At 58.2% G+C, this 21,106-nt stretch overlaps 1 protein-coding gene across 4 annotated transcripts in view; it reads right to left on the bottom strand.

The window, feature by feature from the left end:
* ARHGAP17 (Rho GTPase activating protein 17) overlaps window positions 1-21,106 on the bottom strand; it is a 95,804-nt gene that overhangs the window by 18,001 nt on the left and 56,697 nt on the right. For 3 of the 4 annotated variants that reach the window (XR_010731234.1, XM_066275812.1, XM_066275814.1), the window contains exons 10-18: window positions 19,062-19,189; window positions 16,897-17,008; window positions 15,851-15,932; window positions 12,614-12,694; window positions 10,972-11,085; window positions 6,336-6,427; window positions 5,431-5,587; window positions 3,443-3,673; window positions 113-282 (exon numbers count right to left, since the gene is read on the bottom strand). Coding sequence is in view for 2 of the 4 variants with exons in the window: in XM_066275812.1 (XP_066131909.1) it covers window positions 113-282; window positions 3,443-3,673; window positions 5,431-5,587; window positions 6,336-6,427; window positions 10,972-11,085; window positions 12,614-12,694; window positions 15,851-15,932; window positions 16,897-17,008; window positions 19,062-19,189 (1,167 nt within the window). In the remaining 2 variants the exon portion in view is untranslated. The remainder of the gene's footprint in view (window positions 1-112; window positions 283-3,442; window positions 3,674-5,430; window positions 5,588-6,335; window positions 6,428-10,971; window positions 11,086-12,613; window positions 12,695-15,850; window positions 15,933-16,896; window positions 17,009-19,061; window positions 19,190-21,106) is intronic. The other variant, XR_010731235.1, reaches the window with a different exon arrangement.

Raw genomic sequence — 21,106 nt, 5'->3', positions numbered from 1 at the left:
GCTTGCCAGTTTTTAGCAGACATGGGAACGATCTGCTGGAGAGCCTGCACGTGCCCCACACCCCCAGGTGCTGGCACCCCCAGCAAGGGCACAGAGGGAAGACGCTGCTTACCTCTGCGCAGAGTATGAGGGCTGGAGCCTGTGGGGCCATGGGCCGGGCTGACAGACAGCTGATGTGAGCCGGCAGCGGCCTGCCCCTGGTTCTGGCCACTGGCCACCTGACTGCTGTTTCTCCCCGATGTGGGTGTGGGCACTGCCGCAGAGTCCTTGGGCTTGGGAGGACTGAGGGAGTAAAGTTGAGTTAGGCGGTGAAGCTAATAAGCACACTAAGACACCTACGATTCCAACCAGAGCTCTCACCCCGGCAGGCGAGCAGGGGATCGGACATTCTGGACAGTTTACCCTGAGCCCTGAATGCTGAGTGCTGGTGCCACACGGGACTTCATACTTTATGAGACTCATCGCCTCGGGACGTCTGCCAACGCCCGGGCCACTCGAATACCATTTCACGTAACTAACAGGAAATTCTGAGCTCCAGCTTGTACTTCAACTGGGCAATGTTAAAAACATGAAAGGGTGTACGGACTTCAAAATAATGTGACTGTGACATGTACATCACACAACACCAAGCAAAAACTATGGCAAAATACGAAGGCTCTGAACTAGCGGGGGCCCAGCTCGCACCAACAGCACCGCCGCGAGGAGAGAAACGCGGGGCGCTGAGGGGCCGCGGGGGCGGGGGCGGGGTGGTGGGGGCAGAAGCCCGTGTCCTGTCACACCAACAGCACCGCCGCGAGGAGAGAAACGCGGGACGCTGAGGGGCCGCGGGGGCGGGGTGGTGGGGGCAGAGGCCCCGTGTCCTGTCGCACCAACAGCACGGCCGCGAGGGGAGAGACGCGGGGACGCTGAGGGGCCGCGTGGGGCGGTGGCGGGGTGGTGGGGGCAGAGGCCCCTGTCCTGTCGCACCAACAGCACGGCCGCGAGGGGAGAGACGCGGGGACGCTGAGGGGCCGCGTGGGGCGGTGGCGGGGTGGTGGGGGCAGAGGCCCCTGTCCTGTCGCACCAACAGCATGGCCACGAGGGGAGAAACACGGGACGCTGAGGGGCCGTGGGAGGCGGGGTGGTGGGGGCAGAAGCCCCGTGTCCTGCCGCGGGGAGAGGAACGCGGGACGCTGAGGGGCCGCGGGGGGCGGGGGGCGGGGTGGTGGGGGCAGAAGCCCCGTGTCCTGTCGCACCAACAGCACCGCCGCGGGGAGAGGAACGCGGGACGCTGAGGGGCCGCGGGGGGCGGGGGGCGGGGTGGTGGGGGCAGAGGCCCCGTGTCCTGTCGCACCAACAGCACCGCCGCGAGGAGAGAAACGCGGGACGCTGAGGGGCCGCGGGGGGCGGGGTGGTGGGGGCAGAGGCCCATGTCCTGTCGCACCAACAGCACCGCCGCGAGGAGAGAAACAAGGGATGCTGAGGGGCCACGGGGGCGGGGTGGTGGGGGCAGAGGCCCCGTGTCCTGTCACACCAACAGCACCGCCGCGAGGAGAGAAACGCGGGACGCTGAGGGGCCGCGTGGGGCGGGGTGGTGGGGGCAGAGGCCCCGTGTCCTGTCGCACCAACAGCACGGCCGCGAGGGGAGAGACGCGGGGACGCTGAGGGGCCGCGGGGGGCGGGGTGGTGGGGGCAGAAGCCCCTGTCCGGGCTCAGGACGGCTCTTCACGGCGACATTCAGAGTGAAGGCCTTGAGAGAAATGTGCACAGGAATGTCTAAACTCAAAACGCCCAAGAGCAAATTGACAGCTGACATTCCCTCTGTCCTTCTGCAGTGAGAACTCACTACCGCCTTAGATCACACATTTAGCCTGGATTGAACCAATGGAATGTTATGGTAAATGAAAACGTGAGTCCACTAATGCCTTTCTTCTCAAACAAAAATAAACCAGAACCAACACACTGAAGGAGCAGCCATGACTGACGGGCCCGCACGGAGCAGAGGATGTGCATGTGAACCCCAGGAACTTGGAAGATACTTCTTTTTAATCAGAAAGTGAACTTCCTCAGTCTGACCGGTGGTGGCGCAGTGGACAGAGTATCAGCCTGGGATGCTGAGGTCCCAGGTTTGAAACCCTGAGGTCATTGGCTTGAGCGCAGGCTCACCAGTTTGAGTACAGGGTTGCTGGCTTGAGCATGGGATCCTAGACATGACCCCATGGTCGCTGGCTGGAGCCCAAGGTTGTTGGCTTGAGCCCAAAGTCGATGGCTTGAGCAAGGGGTCCCTGGCTCAGCTGGAGCCCACCCCTAACCCCGTCAAGGCACGTATGAGAGGCAATCAGTGAACAGCTAAAAGCTACAAGTTGATGCTTCTCATCTCTCCCTTCCTGTCTCTCTCTCTCAAAAAAGTGACCTTCCCCAAACTGTGTAAGCAGAAAGGAATTCAGGAATGCAGAGCTCTGAGTCCAGCGGAGTTTCTTATCTCTGAAGCAGCACCCTAGGGCCAGAGGCCCACCCTCCCCCCCCCAGAGAAGACCAGATGAGAGGTCTTCTGAGGCAGACTCAGCTCCCCGTGGGGAGGGTCCCCACGGACAGACAGGCCTCCCTTTCTTGTGCACTTATTCTCCTTTATATATGACCACCGCCTGGAGCTTCACAGGGGCCAATGCAGAGCCAGTGACCGAGGGTCAGCACACCGCTCCCCTTCTACAGCTGCCCTTTCCAGAGGCCCGAGCCACCACTGGAAGTGGCCTCTGGTGCTCACCTGCCCAGTTAGTGTGAAGAACTCAATTCATACAAATTAAACAGAACTCTCAAGTTCAATGGTGCTTTTTCTTGAAGTTCCTACATAACTACAGTCCACTCCAGGTGGCTATGCAAAAGGTTAAGCAACAGAAGAGCCTTTTGAGAAAACCTGTCATCACCTTGTACCTTGTACTCTGTACCAACTCCCTACAGACTGAGGCCAGGGGAGGGGGCCTCTCAGTCCCGTAGGGGCGCTCCACACTGCCGCCCACGCAATCTGAGTGCATGGGTGGGGGAGGGGCGGGGGAAGAGGGGACGAGGGCGGACAGACCGACAGATAGGTGAAAGCTAGAAAAATCATGACCTAACTAACTTGCTACGTTGTTTATTAGTGGCATATTAGATGGCAATAAGCAAATGGTGGACGAACACTGAGCACACCTGAGCAGGTGAGAGAGACTACCACAGGCTGGACACCAGGCGGCTGGACACTCTCAGCGCAGCAGCACGGTCAAGAATGCAAACAATTGCGCGTTCTTTGGAACAGAGAGCAAGCAAGCACTTCAGCCCTGTTCCCATCCTCTGCCCAGAGGCGTGAGTGCAAGTATGGTTCACTGCATGCCGGGCGTCCTCAGGGCGTGGACACCATGCCCACAGGCGGTGCCCAAGAAGGCCAGGGCGCCCAGCCCCCGCCGCCAGCAGAAGCCAGCCCCCTTACCTGCTGTGGCCTGGGCTCGGCCCCTGCTCCAGCGCGCCCGCAGAAGGGCCAGGCCCGCCCCCTGCGCTGCTCTCAGCCCTAGAGCTCTGGGCGGGGGGCTCCAGGCCCAGGGGAGCTGGGGTGCTGCCGTCTGGGGGCGGGAGTGGCGGCTGGAGAGCAGGGGACACGTGCTTTCTACTTAGGGTGCCACCCCGCCGGGAGGCCTGGGCGTCCACAAGCTTCACACCAAAGCTACAGAGAGAAGAGAGAGTCAGCACACCATGCGAGGCGACGACGGACACAGGAGCCCTCGGTCTACGCGTGTTAAACCCACACACGGCACAGCCCCCCAAGTCGCCCAGCATGCAGTGAAGCAGAAGGACCAGTGGCGGTCGTCCCTGTGACAGAGGCAAGCGCACGGCTTGGCCCCATCCCTGCAGGCATCGACGGCCTGGTCCTGCCCAGTGTCCCCCTGGACCTGGCGAGAGTGACAGCCTGGTCCTGCCCAGTGCCCCCCTGGACCTGGCGAGAGTGACAGCCTGGTCCTGCCCAGTGTCCCCCTGGACCTGGCGAGAGTGACAGCCTGGTCCTGCCCAGTGTCCCCCTGGACCTGGCGAGAGTGACAGCCTGGTCCTGCCCAGTGTCCCCCTCGACCCGGCAAGCCGGGACAGCAGGCACGCCGGCCGGCCTCACTGTGCGGGCGTAACCCCACGGGAGCCGTGTGCGCCCATGCGCCCATGTCCCTACACACGAGCCCGCATCTCAACTCTGCGTCTGGGCGTGGGAGGCTGCGCAAGGGCTGGGCACGCGGCCCCTCCCGCTCCAAGGCGGGGTCCTGGTGCAGGTGCCCACAGAGGTGCAGCTGAAGGGACAGGCCTGGGCCACAGCTGCTCGGGGCAGGGCACGGTGCCCAGGACAGGGCACAGAGAAGACACTTCCCACCTAGGCTCACTGGTGGAGCAACTCAACACTTTTCAAAAAATAAAAAAAGATTATGGCTCCCTGAACTGGTTCTGGTGGGGAGAATTCCCTGGGCAGGCGACTGAGAACCGTGTCCCGTGAGCCACCTGGAACCCTGACACTGCGCTCTGTGACTTAGATACACGCGGGCAGGGCTGGTTGCGGACAGCTGGTCGTCAGGAAGCAGTGCGGGCGCGTGAACAGACGACGTCTGCACAGCAAACACGGACTTCAGAGGCACAGGACAGGGAAGTGACAGGCCTTTCCCTTCGCCATGGGTTAGAACAAGAAGCAAACCAAGCAAACAAGCCTCACTGTAAGACTGGACAACTGAAACAGAGCTGCCTGTTTACTTTTAACGTAAGACAACCTGGGGTAACGTCATCACATGTACGCGTGAAAAGCACGTCACTGAACGGGCGTCCTGGACTCTCAGCGCGGCTCTGAACAAGGTGGCATTTCATCACACACAGCGGGCAGGTGGCACCTGATGGCAGAAGTCACACAGCCTCCACCACTGTTGAAAACCCTCCACTCTCCCGCAGGGCCTGGGTAGAGACATGCTGCCTCCCACCAAGTCCAAAAGAGACCTTTTTCTCTTCCAGAATCGGCAATTACTGAGGCTGCTCTGAGAAGCACCAGATTCCGCTGCAGGGCCAAGTTATACCAAAAACATGCCTCTGGACACAACACCAAATCGCCACCTCACTGGAGAGGCGGCTGGTCTCCGCTCCACTCATGGACACAGTCCACAGTCGCTGCCTTTTCTCCCTGACCCCCCTCCACCGCAGCCCCTGCCCCCAGCACGCACTCAGGCGGCTCTGCAGCGCGTCCGGATGCCAGACCACCAGGCAGAGCACGAGGCACAGCACACGTCAGCCACACGCTGCACACCTGCTGCCCGGGCAGAGGGACGTCCTCCTGAAACTCCCTGGACTCTAGCACTCCCGGTCCCCGGGGCCCGCTCCCATGAGACAAGACCCACACGGCGGTAGTGGGCACCGAGGGCTCGACAACGTCAGTCTGAGAGCAACTGGCTCTAAACGCACCTCTCCTTCTTCACCAAGTCCCCTTCCATCACCGCCATGCTGGCCGGCCGCTTCCTCTCCAGGGTCCCTGAGTCCGAGTCGTTTCCAATGTGGGACGCGTGATTGGAATTTGGGGGGGCAACAGGCACGAAAGCTCCTGATACATTAAATTCCACCTCTGCAAGAAGAAAAGGGAACACATGGCCATGAGACAGTAGGGGACAGGAGAGCTTTCGGACCCCCAGTGGGACAGGGGTCACTCCTGAGCCCACGGTCCTCACTGCTTCCCGGCAGAAGCCCCGGACACACTCACTGTCTTAAGAATGGCTTATTAACTCAGGAGATCAGACAGAACTGGAGACAGGGGAGGGGTGCGACTCAGAATGCGACGCAACTCCACTGTCTTTTCTGTAAACAGCCAACCACACAAATGCCAAAGAGGACAAGGAGCATGGATTACTGACTCGAATCACAGAAAGTGAGACATTATTTAGTTTGATATAAAACAGAAGTAAAAGGCACCGTCAGCACCATACTGCCTGGACAGCTTCTGCGTGACTCGTTTTCTCAGAGTCCATCTCGGGCGCAGTGCCATACGCATCCAGCCGCCCAGCATGTATTTACGGGGCGGCCCACAGCAGGGAGGCCCAGCTCCCGAGAAGACTGCTGGGGAAGGTGAGCACAGCCGGGGCTCCCCGGGGCTCCCCCTGCAGGGATGGACAGCAGGGCTGCTCGAGGCACAGCAGGTGGGGAGGGCCAGGCTCGGACCACCCTTCCAACAGCTGCCCAGCCAGTACCTTCCGAGGGGCCATCACGTATGCAATCGTGAGTGATCACGGTGCACTTCCTCCTGTAGGAAGACTCTTTACTGCCACACTATGATCTCCTTACTCTGGCAGCAGCCGGGGAGGCTGCAAAGCGGTTACCTTCGGGGAAGAACCAGTCGGCATGCTGGATTATGGGCTCGATCACTGCGACCACGTGCACGGAGGTGGCAGCCGCCATCTCGGCCAGCGTCCTGCAAAGAAGGCCACACAGTTCACGGGCTTCCCAGGACAACCTGCACCCCCGCTGCTGACTCAGCCCCACTCGGTGGCTTCCGAAGGATGCAGTGTTTGAGAATAACGGGAAGTTCAGTGCACAAGGCCCGGTCCACGTGTGTGGGAGCACCCAGGAAGCGCGACCCCAGGACCGTCACGCCGTCTGCCCCGTGACATGCACACTGCTCGGGCAGCCCGTGAATGGCTGTGCGTCAAACGCTGGCTGACGCTGCCTTGGGACAGGGCTGTATTCCCCCAGGGACAGTGTCACCATGGTAGTTACTGGGAAGACCCAACATCAGCACGAACCATGTTTGCTCAAGAGAAGGCCAAGAGCGTGGGTTGCTTCAGTGCCTTTTACTGGTCAGAAAATCCGAGCCCCCACGTTTCACAAATTATGAAGCATGTTATACACATGGACTGGTCCCGAGATGCGTGTTCAGGAGTTGGAAGTGTCCGGATGCAGGGCTCAGAAGGACTGACACAGTGAGGCCTGTCACCGGCCACCAGGCTCGCTGCAGCGGGGGCTCAGATGCGGCGAGGGCCAACCTGCCCCGCCCTCAGTGCTCGGGCACCTGACCTAACTGTCCCAGTGCTCCCAACACCTGACAGCCATGCTGCACAATCACGCATTTTACTTCATCAGAGGATACACTGTACTCCAAGAGGCTGGGTCCCAGGCCTGACTGCCCCTAATCCACCCTCTCTATCACGCTGACCTCACTTCACAGAAAGAGCATTTTCACCCCAATTTCCAAACAAGCCAAAGCTGTAGCTCCTTTCAAACCCCAGCTTAAAAGCCAAGCTCTGTCTGCAAACCCCACCTGTCCCCTCCCCCGCCTGGATCTGGACCACTCTCGGATCAGGGGGGACTGTACACTCACGTCCTTTGTGAGGAGGGGCTGTGTGTCTAACGATTTGCAGGACCTTTGACGAATTCTGGATATTTCTGGAGGAACCCCTCCTAGTCTGTACACACCATCAGTTTAAGGACGTTCTGACACACAGATATCTCTAGCTGTCACAGAGCCACATCTACCCGTTCTTCAATGTGTCTCCTGCACCGCTTCTACGTTTAGAAAATTCTCCCCGACCTCAGAAGCGAGGGAACACTCCCCTTTGGGTTGTCGCCTCTCCATGGACCTCCTGGTCCACCAGGGACGTATCAGCTGTAAGACACGCTGGGAGCAGCAACTTCTGCACGTCTGCTTGTCTGGCTCTTTGCTTTATGATATCAGATCTTTGTAAATAACCCTACACACACTTTCTGAAACAAGATGGGGTGCATGTGAATGAAGGGATAAACAGGTAGAAAGAGTGATTCAGAAGTCACCGCGCTTTTTACTGCAAACACGAGCCATGCGGGAGTTTGCAAGGTGGACCAGCAGCAACGGAGGCAGGAGGGGCGGAGCTCAGGGACAGACTGGCCAGCACCGGGCGCCACCACTTCCCTGCTGTGCCACCTGAACCAAACTACTTGTCTTCCTCTGCACAAAGCACAGCAGCACCTACTTCTTTTTTTTTTTTTTTTTTTTCATTTTTCTGAAGCTGGAAACGGGGAGAGACAGTCAGACAGACTCCCGCATGCGCCCGACCGGGATCCACCTGGCACGCCCACCAGGGGCGGACGCTCTGCCCACCAGGGGGTGATGCTCTGCCCATCCTGGGTGTCGCCATGTTGCGACCAGAGCCACTCTAGCGCCTGAGGCAGAGGCCACAGAGCCATCCCCAGCGCCCGGGCCATCTTTGCTCCAATGGAGCCTTGGTTGCGGGAGGGGAAGAGAGAGACAGAGAGGAAAGTGCGGCGGAGGGGTGGAGAAGCAAATGGGCACTTCTCCTGTGTGCCCTGGCCGGGAATCAAACCCGGGTCCTCCGCACGCTAGGCCGACGCTCTACCGCTGAGCCAACCGGCCAGGGCGCAGCACCTACTTCTAAAGGTTATCTGTGAGGCTCCAAGGAACTCATCATAGCACCACCCTCTGCCTTTATTAACCTCAGTCATGACCTCATGTCCCCTGTGCTCAAGTTATACGACAGGCGACACAACCGTCAACATTAGAGACCTGGCACTTTCACGCCTGCAACCCCTTTGCTCATCCAGGGCCCGTGTGCAGGGAGCTGTGCATCAAAGTTCAGCTACAGCGCCACTTCCTGTGCAGAGCCCTCCGCGAACTTCTTGGCCTGAACCGTGTTTCCTCTTTTTTTTCTTTTCTGAAGCGAGAAGTGGGGAGGCAGAGAGACAGACTCCTGCATGAGCCCATCAAGATCCACCCGGCATGCCCACCAGGCGGCGATGCTCTGCCCATCTGGGGCTGTTCCTGTTGCTCGGCAACTGGGCTATTTCAGTGCCTGAGGCAGAGGCCATGGAGCCATACTCAGTGCCTGGGGCCAACTTGTTCCAACTGAGCCATGACTGCAGGAGTGGGAGAGAGAGACAGAAAGAGAGAGAGAGGGAGAGAGAGAAGCAAGAGGGGGAGGGGTGAAGCAGATGGGCACTTCTCCTGTGTGCCTTGACCAGGAATTGAACCCAAGACATCCATACACTGGGCTGACGCTCTTACCACTGAGCCAACTGGCCAGGGCCAGAACGGTTTCTTCAGCAAGTACCAGCGCTGTCACACGTTGTCCCGTCTGTGCTACCCACACACATAGGCTGTGGACAGAACTCATCCCTGCACTGCAGCCATTCATCAGCAAGTACCAGCGCTGTCACACGTTGTCCTGTCTGTGCTACCCACACACGTAGGCTGTGGACAGAACTCATCCCTGCACTGAAGCTATTCATCTGCCCACTGCCCAGGAGCGGGGCCCTCTGAGGCCTGGGACAGTGTCTCCCACATCCCTGCGTGGTCAGATCTGAGACAGGACCCAGCTCCCAGCAGGGTTCCGAGAAGCCAGCTGCCTGAGGAGAGCAGCAGCAGAGCACCCTCCACGTGGGCCCCTCACAGGGGAGTGTGGGCCTGGGGCTCTAGTCCAGTCCCCTCTCCCCTCCACGTGGGCCCCTCACAGGCGAGTGTGGGCCTGGGGCTCTAATCTAGTCCCCTCTCCCCCTCCACGTGGGTCCCTCACAGGGGAGTGTGGGCCTGGGGCTCTAGTCCGGTCCCCTCTCCCCTCCACGTGGGCCCCTCACAGGGGAGTGTGGGCCTGGGGCTCTAGTCCAGTCCCCTCTCCCCTCCACGTGGGCCCCTCACAGGGGAGTGTGGGCCTGGGGCTCTAGTCCAGTCCCCTCTCCCCCTCCACGTGGGTCCCTCACAGGGGAGTGTGGGCCTGGGGCTCTAGTCCGGTCCCCTCTCCCCTCCACGTGGGCCCCTCACAGGGGAGTGTGGGCCTGGGGCTCTAGTCCAGTCCCCTCTCCCCTCCACGTGGGCCCCTCACAGGCGAGTGTGGGCCTGGGGCTCTAATCTAGTCCCCTCTCCCCCTCCACGTGGGTCCCTCACAGGGGAGTGTGGGCCTGGGGCTCTAGTCCGGTCCCCTCTCCCCCTCCACGTGGGCCCCTCACAGGCGAGTGTGGGCCTGGGGCTCTAATCTAGTCCCCTCTCCCCCTCCACGTGGGCCCCTCACAGGGGAGTGTGGGCCTGGGGCTCTAATCTAGTCCCCTCTCCCCCTCCACGTGGGTCCCTCACAGGGGAGTGTGGGCCTGGGGCTCTAGTCCGGTCCCCTCTCCCCTCCACGTGGGCCCCTCACAGGCGAGTGTGGGCCTGGGGCTCTAATCTAGTCCCCTCTCCCCCTCCACGTGGGCCCCTCACAGGGGAGTGTGGGCCTGGGGCTCTAGTCTGGTCCCCTCTCCCCCTCCACGTGGGCCCCTCACAGGCGAGTGTGGGCCTGGGGCTCTAGTCTGGTCCCCTCTCCCCCTCCACGTGGGCCCCTCACAGGGGAGTGTGGGCCTGGGGCTCTAGTCTGGTCCCCTCTCCCCCTCCACGTGGGTCCCTCACAGGGGAGTGTGGGCCTGGGGCTCTAGTCTAGCCCCCTCTCCCCCTCCACGTGGGTCCCTCACAGGGGAGTGTGGGCCTGGGGCTCTAGTCTAGTCCCCTCTCCCCCTCCACGTGGGTCCCTCACAGGGGAGTGTGGGCCTGGGGCTCTAGTCTGGTCCCCTCTCCCCCTCCACGTGGGCCCCTCACAGGGGAGTGTGGGCCTGGGGCTCTAGTCTAGCCCCCTCTCCCCCTCCACGTGGGTCCCTCACAGGCGAGTGTGGGCCTGGGGCTCTAGTCTAGTCCCCTCTCCCCCTCCACGTGGGTCCCTCACAGGGGAGTGTGGGCCTGGGGCTCTAGTCTAGTCCCCTCTCCCCCTCCACGTGGGTCCCTGACAGGCGAGTGTGGGCCTGGGGCTCTAGTCTAGTCCCCTCTCCCCCTCCACGTGGGTCCCTCACAGGGGAGTGTGGGCCTGGGGCTCTAGTCCAGTCCCCTCTCCCCTCCACGTGGGCCCCTCACAGGGGAGTGTGGGCCTGGGGCTCTAGTCTAGTCCCCTCTCCTGTCAGGCGGGAAGAAAACACGAAAATGAGACAACACGGGGGCAGATGACTCACCCTTCACTTCTGGCCCATAACAAGTTAGGGCCTAATACAATGGCAATGTTGCTGGGAGTCATTTTATTAACGTCACTGGTCTGAGCGAGCTTCGCCAAGAACTTGATTAAATACCTGCGAATGAAAAGAGAGGGAAAGCATCACTCTGAAATGCCTGCGGAGGCATCAGCTTCCGGCCGGTTCCCAGGCCCAGACTGCTCAGGGGTGACCACCTCCGCTCAGGGAGACAGTCACACACCTCCTGTGGTCTGAGAACAGGCGAATTCAGGGCTTGGAAGAGGAAAACAGCTCAGAGGTCAGCCAGGGACTTAACCTCTATGTGCTGTGTATTCCTAATCCACCCTCCTGTACCAGCTATCTAGTCTAGTCCTAAATAAATTACAATGTGACTAACAGTGTTTTCAATATATACAAACGTAGTAAAAATAACCCCAGTGAAACAAAACTAGGGGTGCATACTGGTAAAATGTTATAAAGAATGAAATAAAAGGCCAAATCCCAAAGTACAAGCACTGGGATTGCGTTCCCCCGGGCGGGCAGTGCGCAGACGAGGAACGCCCGCAGTGTCAAGGTGGACGCTGTACGAGTCAGCGAGTGGTGCTGCAACACCAACGTTCTCAGAAAGCAAGACTGAGAGCAGAGGGAACCCTCCCCTGGCCTGGGGAATTCAGAGTGAGGTAACATGCCAGGCATTTCACCAAGAGAGTACCTGCCATTTTGGATCAGGTCCTCTCACAAAATTTTCTTTAATTTTTTTTTTTTTTTTACAGAGAAGAGAGACAGAGAGAGGGATAGACAGGGACAGACAGGAATAGAGAGATGAGAAGCATCAATCATCAGTTTTTCGTTGTGACACCGTAGTTGTTCATTGATTGCTTTCTCATATGTGCCTTGACCGCGGGCCTTCAACAGACCGAGTGACCCTTTGCTCGAGCCAGAGACCTTGGGTCCAAGCTGGTGAGCTCTGCTCAAACCAGATGAGCCGGTGCTCAAGCTGGTGACCTCGGGGTCTCGAACCTGGGTCATCCGCATCCCAGTCTGATGCTCTATCCACTGCACCACCGCCTGGTCAGGCTAATTTTCTTTAATCTTAAACAACTTCATTATCAGTGGCCACCCTCCCTTCTCTCCATGATTCTTTGACGTCACATTTTATGTCAAAGGGAAAATAGAGGTTACACTCCAGAAATGTATTTTATGGTAGACTTTTCTAAGGAACACAGTTATTCCATAAAGTAATATACAATGTCCATTTCTTGAAACTTTATTTAGTAGGATGATTTAGGCTCTATTTAAAATTAAAGATATTATGGAAAGTACAACTATTGGTTAATTTTTATCCTTCACATATGGGACAGTTTAGACTCCGAATCCCATATAAGTCAACCGAACTTTCCACACGACCTTCCCCCAGTGGCCTCGGTGGTGGGGGACGGAGTGGCTTCCCTGTGAACGCCGACACGCCCGACGGCCACAGCAATCTCACACCCACCCCCACCCAGCAGCCCCGCGTGACCCCAGCATTTCCGAGGGTGCCCAGCGTGCTGGAATTAAACACCCTCTCTGCTGGGGACTGAACCTTGGTCACTATCAAGTCATTGTAGCTTGGTGGCTTTATTGACAGAATGTCAATCATACATACCTAAAGTTAACGAAATTCTGTGGTGGCAGCTTCTGACATATTCTCCATAAATCTTGAAGTTTTTTGTCTTGATCCTGCACACTAAGAAAAAATTTTATCTGTAACCATTTATTAAAACGCATGTATCAGTAAACCCTGTGTTCATAGGCTACATTTAACAGGGATGCCTCCGTGGACAGAAAAAAAGTTGGAAAACAGCACAGATTTGGGAAATAAACAGATCTGGAGTCAAAACACCAACAAACTATTTAACTCTGAGCAGCACGAACCTCCCCAAGACGCAACACGCTGACGTGCGGAACCGGAGTGAGGAGGTGGACGCGGCTGCAGACTGCGAGACCCAGCCCCGCGGCCACAGGAGGGAGACCCCACTGACTGTGCTGTGTAGAGAGCGTACGTGTGGGTGCAGCCCCACAGGGGGAAGACCCCACTGACTGTGCTGTCTGGAGAGCGTACGTGTGGGTGCAGCCCCACAGGAGGGAGACCCCACTGACTGTGCTGTGTAGAGAGCGTACGTGTGGGTGCAGCCCCACAGGAGGGAGACCCCACTGACTGTGCTGTCTGGAGAGCGTACGTGTGGGTGCAGCCCCACAGGGGGGAGACCCCACTGACTGTGCTGTCTGGAGAGCGTACGTGTGGGTGCAGCCCCACAGGAGGGAGACCCCACTGACTGTGCTGTCTGGAGAGCGTACGTGTGGGTGCAGCCCCACAGGAGGGAGACCCCCCTGACTGTGCTGTCTGGAGAGCGTACGTGTGGGTGCAGCCCCACAGGAGGGAGACCCCACTGACTGTGCTGTGTAGAGAGCGTACGTGTGGGTGCAGCCCCACAGGAGGGAGACCCCACTGACTGTGCTGTGTAGAGAGCGTACGTGTGGGTGCAGCCCCACAGGAGGGAGACCCCACTGACTGTGCTGTCTGGAGAGCGTACGTGTGGGTGCAGCCCCACAGGAGGGAGACCCCACTGACTGTGCTGTCTGGAGAGCGTACGTGTGGGTGCAGCCCCACAGGGGGGAGACCCCACTGACTGTGCCGTCTGGAGAGCGTACGTGTGGGTGCAGCCCCACAGGAGGGAGACCCCACTGACTGTGCTGTCTGGAGAGCGTACGTGTGGGTGCAGCCCCACAGGAGGGAGACCCCACTGACTGTGCTGTCTGGAGAGCGTACGTGTGGGTGCAGCCCCACAGGAGGGAGACCCCACTGACTGTGCTGTGTAGAGAGCGTACGTGTGGGTGCAGCCCCACAGGAGGGAGACCCCACTGACTGTGCTGTCTGGAGAGCGTACGTGTGGGTGCAGCCCCACAGGAGGGAGACCCCCCTGACTGTGCTGTCTGGAGAGCGTACGTGTGGGTGCAGCCCCACAGGAGGGAGACCCCACTGACTGTGCCGTCTGGAGAACGTACGTGTGGGTGCAGCCCCACAGGCCCCGCTCCCCTGTCCTACAGGCGCTGGCACAGAGGAACTGGCCGAGCACAGGCCTCTGGACCCCCTCCCCGCTCTCGGTCCTGCTCAGCTCACGCCCAGGGACCCGTCCTGCCGCATGGCGGTCCCGGGAGCTCCTCCACTACAGCTTCAGTGTGCAGACTCTCAGACACAGGGCCCACCCAGCACGCAGAGCAGAGCCCAGTGCCCACCAGCAGGAGCGGGTCAGAAGCTGTCTACGGAACACGCCCTAGGGCTCAACACACCCTCCACAGCCAGGCCGCTCTGCAGTTATGGGCTGAGGTGAAATAACCACTCCAGGGGCCAGTCAACAAACGGCCGCGCTGGAAATCCTAGGCACAGAACTCAAACGGCCGCGCTGGTAATCCTAGGCACAGAACTCAAACGGCCGCGCTGGTAATCCTAGGCACAGAACTCAAACGGCCGCGCTGGTAATCCTAGGCACAGAACTCAAACGGCCGCGCTGGTAATCCTAGGCACAGAACTTAGGCGTAGAAGCCTCGAAAGGCAGACGCCTTCTTTGGAAGCTTACTTCCTCCCGGGACGAGTGGGAGAGTCTCAGAGCAGGAAGGAGAGCCCGTGTTAGGAGGTGTGTGTGTGGGGGGGCTACCCAATAAAGAAACCGCAGAGCCCTCCCCACCTGCTGGTTCCCGCCCCATGTCCCACACACAGGGACAGTCCCACACACAGGGACAGTCCCACACACAGGGACAGTCCCACACACAGGGACAGTCCCACACACAGGGACAGTCGCAGCAGGCCGAGCCCCGTGCAGGGTTCCAAAGAGACAACCATGACCAAGAACTTGCTCCGCTTTAAAAGCTCCCTGTCTACCAGGGACAAAGCCTCATCCACAGCACAGAGTCAAGTTCAGATGCAGGTGCCTGGCTAAAGCGACAAGGGACGGCCTCCCGGCCCCTGTACTGTAACTGACCAGAGCCAATGGCCTGTACCAGAGGCGGCGAGTGGTGGCACCTGAAGACGGGGGAGTAGTAGAAGGGAAGTGAGGTCTGTTCCTCCTTCCTCTGGGCTCAGACCCCTTTAAGAGGAAGGGACGAGGGAACGGGGGCAGGCTGGCCAGCCACAGAGAAGTCCTAGGACTTCTTAAACAAGTCTGCTCTGCTTAGAACCAAGCACCCCTAGACAGACTGACGCTGGGGCTGGACGGACGAGCTAGGGAACGGGAGCACAGCCTCGGGTCACACGGGGGCTGGGTCTGTACCCAGCTCTGCCCACTACTGGCTGCTCTCTCAGCCCTGTTCCTTTCCTGGCCTCAGTTTCCTCATCGGTAAAACGACCACAGCAACAACACCTGCTGCTCAGGTTATTACTGTGGATTACAGGAGGTGACGGGTGAAGATCAGCGCGGAACTCAGGAGACAGCAGATGCCCAGTGAGCGTTCACTAGTATGACCAGTTAGGTCAACACTGCGCTGCTGCACACCTGAGCCCCACACGGCTCAGCAGGCTCAATGGCCGGGACAACACTTGTCCCCAGTGACAGCACTTCCTTCAGCATAAAAGGAGATCAGATCAGCCAATCCATAACGTGGATACCGCGATACGTCTCCATTCACGTAAGTGACACACGTTTAAGCGAATGCCTAAGTGGTGACCTTCCTAGACAAACAATGACAACACTCGGCACTTTCACCCTACACTTAAGAACTGTGGTGTAGATTTAACAAGTTTGCTATTTCAGTATTTTCTCATGCAGGAGAGTAAGATGACTTACAAATGGGACAGAGCATGACAGCACTTCCTACAGCTTCTAAACTCAGTGTTCTCTAAACTTACCTGGCAACCTGTGTCCATTCTTCGTACAGGTTAAAGGTCATCAAAGGTTCAGGCAGTTCCCGTAAGTAGGACTTTAAAGCACCTGAAATGATGAACATTCTCTTAGAGGGGGGGGGGGGCTGGGAATCTCGGGACATACTATTTTGTAAATTGAAATGATCTCAGTTACAATCTTCTAAATATACAGAACAGTCATGAACCCTAAAACATGCTCCTAAAACAATTTCTGTCCCTTGCAATATACAGGGTGGGGCAAAAGTAGGGTGAGAATTATTCATATAAAAAATGATATGATTGCCTGACCAGGCAGTGGCGCAGTGGATAGAGTGTCGAACTGGGATGTGGAGGACCCAGGTTCAAGACCCCGAGGTTGCCAGCTTGAGTGCGGGCTCATCTGGTTCAAGCAAAGCTCACCAGCTTGGACCCAAGGTCGCTGGCTTGAGCAAGGGGTCACTCGGTCTGCTGAAGGCCCACGGTCAAGGCACATATGAGAAAGCAATCAATGAACAACTACGGTGTCGCAACAAAAAACTGATGATGCTTCTCATCTCTCTCCCTTCCTATCTGTCTGTCCCTATCTATCCCTCTCTCTGACTCTGTAAAAAATAAAATAAAGATATGATTAATAATAATACAAGACTAAACTATATGATTAATAATAATACAAGACTAAACTGCGTTTTGCATTCTCACAACTGTAAGCCTACTTTTGCCCACCCGCTACACTGAGATCAACAGAAGATCAAACCAGCTTCCGAGCTGCCTCCTAGACATCCCTTCCCCAGGCAAATCGAGAGGCTGGTGGTAAAAAACAGAAGAAAATACAAGCACGGCTTCAAATATGCGGATTATAAGTGACCTTCACGTTTACACAACAATCAGGAAGAGGAAAACAGAACTAGAGAAAGGTGCATGTGTGCGCATCTGCACCTACGTTCTCCATTTCACGCCGATAAGGAGACCACTTAAGACTAAAATCGACTCTGGTGAACTGGCAACCTGGGCCAGGACTCGCCGACCACCCGGAGGGCACCCTTGGCACTCACCTGCTACGGCGTGGGGGTCTGAGTAAAACTCATCCAGGTGGGAAGTAGAGCAGTCTAAAGCAGCTTTCAGTTTCTTTAATTTGGAGGCCCCAGCTCCAATTCGGAAAAGACCCTGAAGGCAAAGGAAAGCCGTGAGCATCAAGTTCAAGTTGTGAGCCGGACCCCGAGCAGCAGCAGAGAAACAGAGGAGCCCGACTCAGCCCCAAGTCCAGCACACCCCACTGTGGGAGTGGTCGCGCCGCCTACCTCATCCCTGCCCTGCTCCGCAGCTAAAACACCTGTGCCTATTAGGAATCTACTCAAAAGCCGTTTTATACTTCTGCATGGGTGATGCTATAGATCTCTTTAAATTCAAGAATATCCTAAAGAATGGAGATCTCAAGAAAAGTCGTCAGACTGAACTACCAGTCACTTTCAGTGCCCTAACTATTACTAACGAGGAGGGAGATGCACACAGGAAGGGCCGACGGGGAGGCAGGACGTGAAGACGCTGGCCCGGGGCCAGAAGCCTTGGGCTTCTCCACCTCAGCTGCGCCCACACCGGCGGCCGGGTGACTCTGCTGTGGGGCAGTGCTGCGCACGGCGGGATGCTCAGCGGGGCCCCGGGCCTCTACTCTCCGGATGACAGGAGCAATATGCTCGCTGGTCAAGTTGTGACCGCCAAAGCCGTCTCCAGGCCTCGCCGAACACCTCCTGCGGGGAGGGCCTGGGTCTGGAGGAAAAGCACTGACCTAGGCTGTCAGCAGTCGAGGTCGTGTCATTTGGGGAGTGGGCAGTGACTGGGAGCAAACACAATGAGCACTCCTGGGGCGTTTTTCTTTTTCTTTTTTAAGTGAGAGGAGAAGGGAGAGTGAGACAGACTCTTGAATATGCCCTGACCAGGCTCCACGTAGCAACCCCTGTCTGGGGCCGATGCTGGAACCACCTGAGCCACTGGTTATGGGAAGGGAAGAGGGGAAATGTGGAGAGGGAGGACAGCAGATGGCCACTTCTCATGTGTGCCCTGAACGGGGGTTGAACCCAGGATGTTCGCACACCAGGCTGACACTCTATCCATTGAGCCAACAGGCCAGGGCCGTACTGGGGTGATTCTTGATCTAGGTGCTGAATACACGGGTGGTTCGGTTTGTGAGGATTTATCAAGCTGCTCCCTTACGATACGCACACTGTTTGTATGCCTGTTATATTTCAATAAAGTTTTTTAAATTTTTTTAATTTATTTATTCATTTTTTAGAAAGGAGAGGGAGAGACGGGGGGAGAGAGAAAGAGAGAGAGAGAGAGAAGGGGGGGAGGAGCTGGAAGCATCAACTCCCATATGTGCCTTGACCAGGCAAGCCCAGGGTTTCGAACTGGCGACCTCAGCATTTCCAGGTCGACACTTTATCCACTGCGCCACCACAGGTCAGGCCTCAATAAAGGTTTTAGAAGGCAAACAAAGACCCGTGTTTTCATTCTGGCCCTACCCCCGAGCGAGCTCCCTGTGTGCTGAACTCCCATCTGCCTAAGAGGAACACTCAGACGGCCCCGCAGGAACAGGGGTTTGCCAGAGTAAGGACTTCAGAAAATAAAGTGTGTGAGCGTGCCCCCCCAAGCCAACTGTGTGGTACTACACAAACGCACGACTCTTGCACCCTGCTGGGCAGCTCAGCTGGCTAGAGCATCATGCTGACACATCAAGGTTGTGGGTCTGATCCCTGGGCAGGGCACACACAAGAGGTAACCAATGAGTGGAACAGAAACACTCTTTCTCTCTCAAATCAATAAATAATGTTTTGAAAATGTAAGACTCTTGCTATGAAAACCGAATCTAGTGGAAGCGCTGGTCCCTCAGTGTGTCATGAAATTCATTCTCACAAAGCACAACCAGAGGATCAAAGGGTACAATCAAATAGGACAAAAAAGTCAGAGTGAGCTGCAGGAAGGACAGCAAAGGCTGTCCTGGGAAACCTCAACCCCCTAACTGTGTCTGTGACCGGTCTCAACTGAAAGTGGGGGTCACCACGTGGGGGCCGCACCAGGGGTGGGGCAAGTGGGCGGGGCCGCACAAGGGAGGGGACAGGGCTGTACCGGGAAGGGGTGGGGCTGCACTGGGGAGGGGACAGGGCTGTACCGGAAGGGGCGGGGCTGCACTGGGCAGGGGGCCGGGGCTTCAGGGGTGCCGCACCTCCTCCTTCATGCCCGTCTCCAGCAGCAGCATCACGCAGGCCTCGATGGGCAGGGCGATCTCGCGGCCGCTCCGCTTCAGGTGCTCTTCCAGCGGCGTCCCGAAGGCCGGCTTCTCCGCCCACTTATCTAGAGCAGCAAACCCGCCCGTGAGGCCCGGCAACCCAGCGCTGACACACTGCGTCCCCGGCAACCGCAGGGCTGGGTTTGGTGGCCTGGGAGCTGGGCTCTGGGCAAGGGGCACAGGGTCCCATTCGCTCGTGTTGTCCCCACTTGTGAGGGCATGAAAGTGTGACAGGCCGGGAGGGGCTTGTGCTTCGGGGCAGCAGCCTGGGGTGTGCCCGCGTGGCCCAAAAGGGCAGCCGGCACCACGTCCCATAGACGCATGGCAGGCGGGCACCTCGCTAACGCGCAGGACTCAAGGGCACACTATTTCACGGAAAAGAAATTTACTCCCGCCACGCAAAAAAGCGCTGGCCCCCTCAATGGGACAGGAAACAAACTCCTTCACCATGGACCAGGAGTAACTTCTCAGACGTTTAAACACACGCCCAGCACCGTCGCGCGGGCCTGCAGAGGGCCCGTGTGCGCTCAGGACACCACCTTGCGACAGGCAGGGCTTCCCAACGCGTCCCAAGGCCCTGACAGCGAGTCCCGCGGCCAGGCTGGGAGCGCGCTGACAATTTATAACGTGGTTTGCAGGGCACAGACTCTGCTTCCGAGCGCAGGAGGGTCGAGGCCGCGTGGCAGAGACAGGTAAAGCAGAAAAACCGGGAGTGCAGAAGGGCCGCGGCAGTGAGAGTGGGTGGGCGGGGCCTCCAGCACGGGCCCAGAAGCTCCGGCCGGACACAGGGGGAAGCCAGCCAGTGGCCGCCTGCTGACAGCGCCTCACTTCCCAGAGACAGGAGGGGCCCCATCCTTCTCACACGTTCTGGGCATCTGCCCTTCAGCCCCGGCCACGCTGTGTCCCCACGCTCGCCCACACGTGGGAGCAGGTGCAAGCCCACGGCAGGAGCCGCACAGGGCAAGAGAAGCCAGACCCCGCAGATCCGTGGACCTGAGCACGTGTGAAAGGCGAAAACCCAACAGGAAGAGCAAGTGGCAGCGGCTGAGGAGGGGGTGAGGGAAGGGCGTGACAGAACCAGGGCAAGCCACTCTCAGCAGGGCCAGGAGTCCCTCCTCTGGCCCAGCCCTGGCCAGTGGAGTCCCTAACAGCAAAAGCAGCCAGGCCCTGGCCCTTCCCAGACCCAGAGCTCTGGGACCGCCCCACAGAGGCCAGGTCTTACTTCAGCACTCTGTCCCTTTTTTCCAAAGCAGTGATTCTCAACACAGGCAGAGCATGGCCGCTGGACCCTTCCCCAGGGAGGGAGACACCAGGGTCACCCAGGAAAGCTGGGCCAGGGGAGCCTGTAGCACCTCTGCCACATGCCTGACCCGGTGCTGCCGAGGCGGCTTGCTCCAAGCCCTGAAGGAACTTTCTAGTAAGCACCGGAGACAGTGCCCTGCTCCCCACCCTGCTGAGGTGTGAGAACCACTGACCAAGAGGCCGCCAAAGGCGCCGGCTCCTCAGACCGCACAGCTGTGACGCGCCCTGAGTGGGAGCACACTCCGGATGTGATGAGACAGACACAGGACACGCAGGTACACACAACCGCAATCAACAGGACGAGACACGGCTACTGAGTTACAGTCCCAAGCGCTGTGTGTTCAGAGCAGGGTGGGCCTGTTGGAGCCGAGTGAGGCGAGGGGGCACAGTGTCCCCGGAGACTGCCACAATGCTGCCACGCGGGACAGCAGGCCCTGCGTCACCAGACCTTCTGAACTTTCAAGAGAAGCCAGAAATTAGGGTCGTGATGGGAAAGAGTCTGATGGCAACCAGTCTACGGCCATATTTTTAAATGAAACGTGGAGCAGTCTAGGAGATGGGACTCACTGCAGCTTCCGTGGGCAGGGAAGGTGTCCCACGGAGGGGAGTGTATGGAGGGGGAGGTGTCTTAGAAGATGGACAAGAATTAACAGACTGAGAAGACGGGCTGAGAAAAGACA

The sequence above is a fragment of the Saccopteryx bilineata genome, chromosome 4, assembly GCF_036850765.1.
Source record: "Saccopteryx bilineata isolate mSacBil1 chromosome 4, mSacBil1_pri_phased_curated, whole genome shotgun sequence".
NCBI classification, from domain to species: domain Eukaryota; kingdom Metazoa; phylum Chordata; class Mammalia; order Chiroptera; family Emballonuridae; genus Saccopteryx; species Saccopteryx bilineata.
The sequence above is the reverse complement of the archived record's forward strand: the minus strand, read 5'-3'. Positions and strand labels throughout refer to the sequence as shown.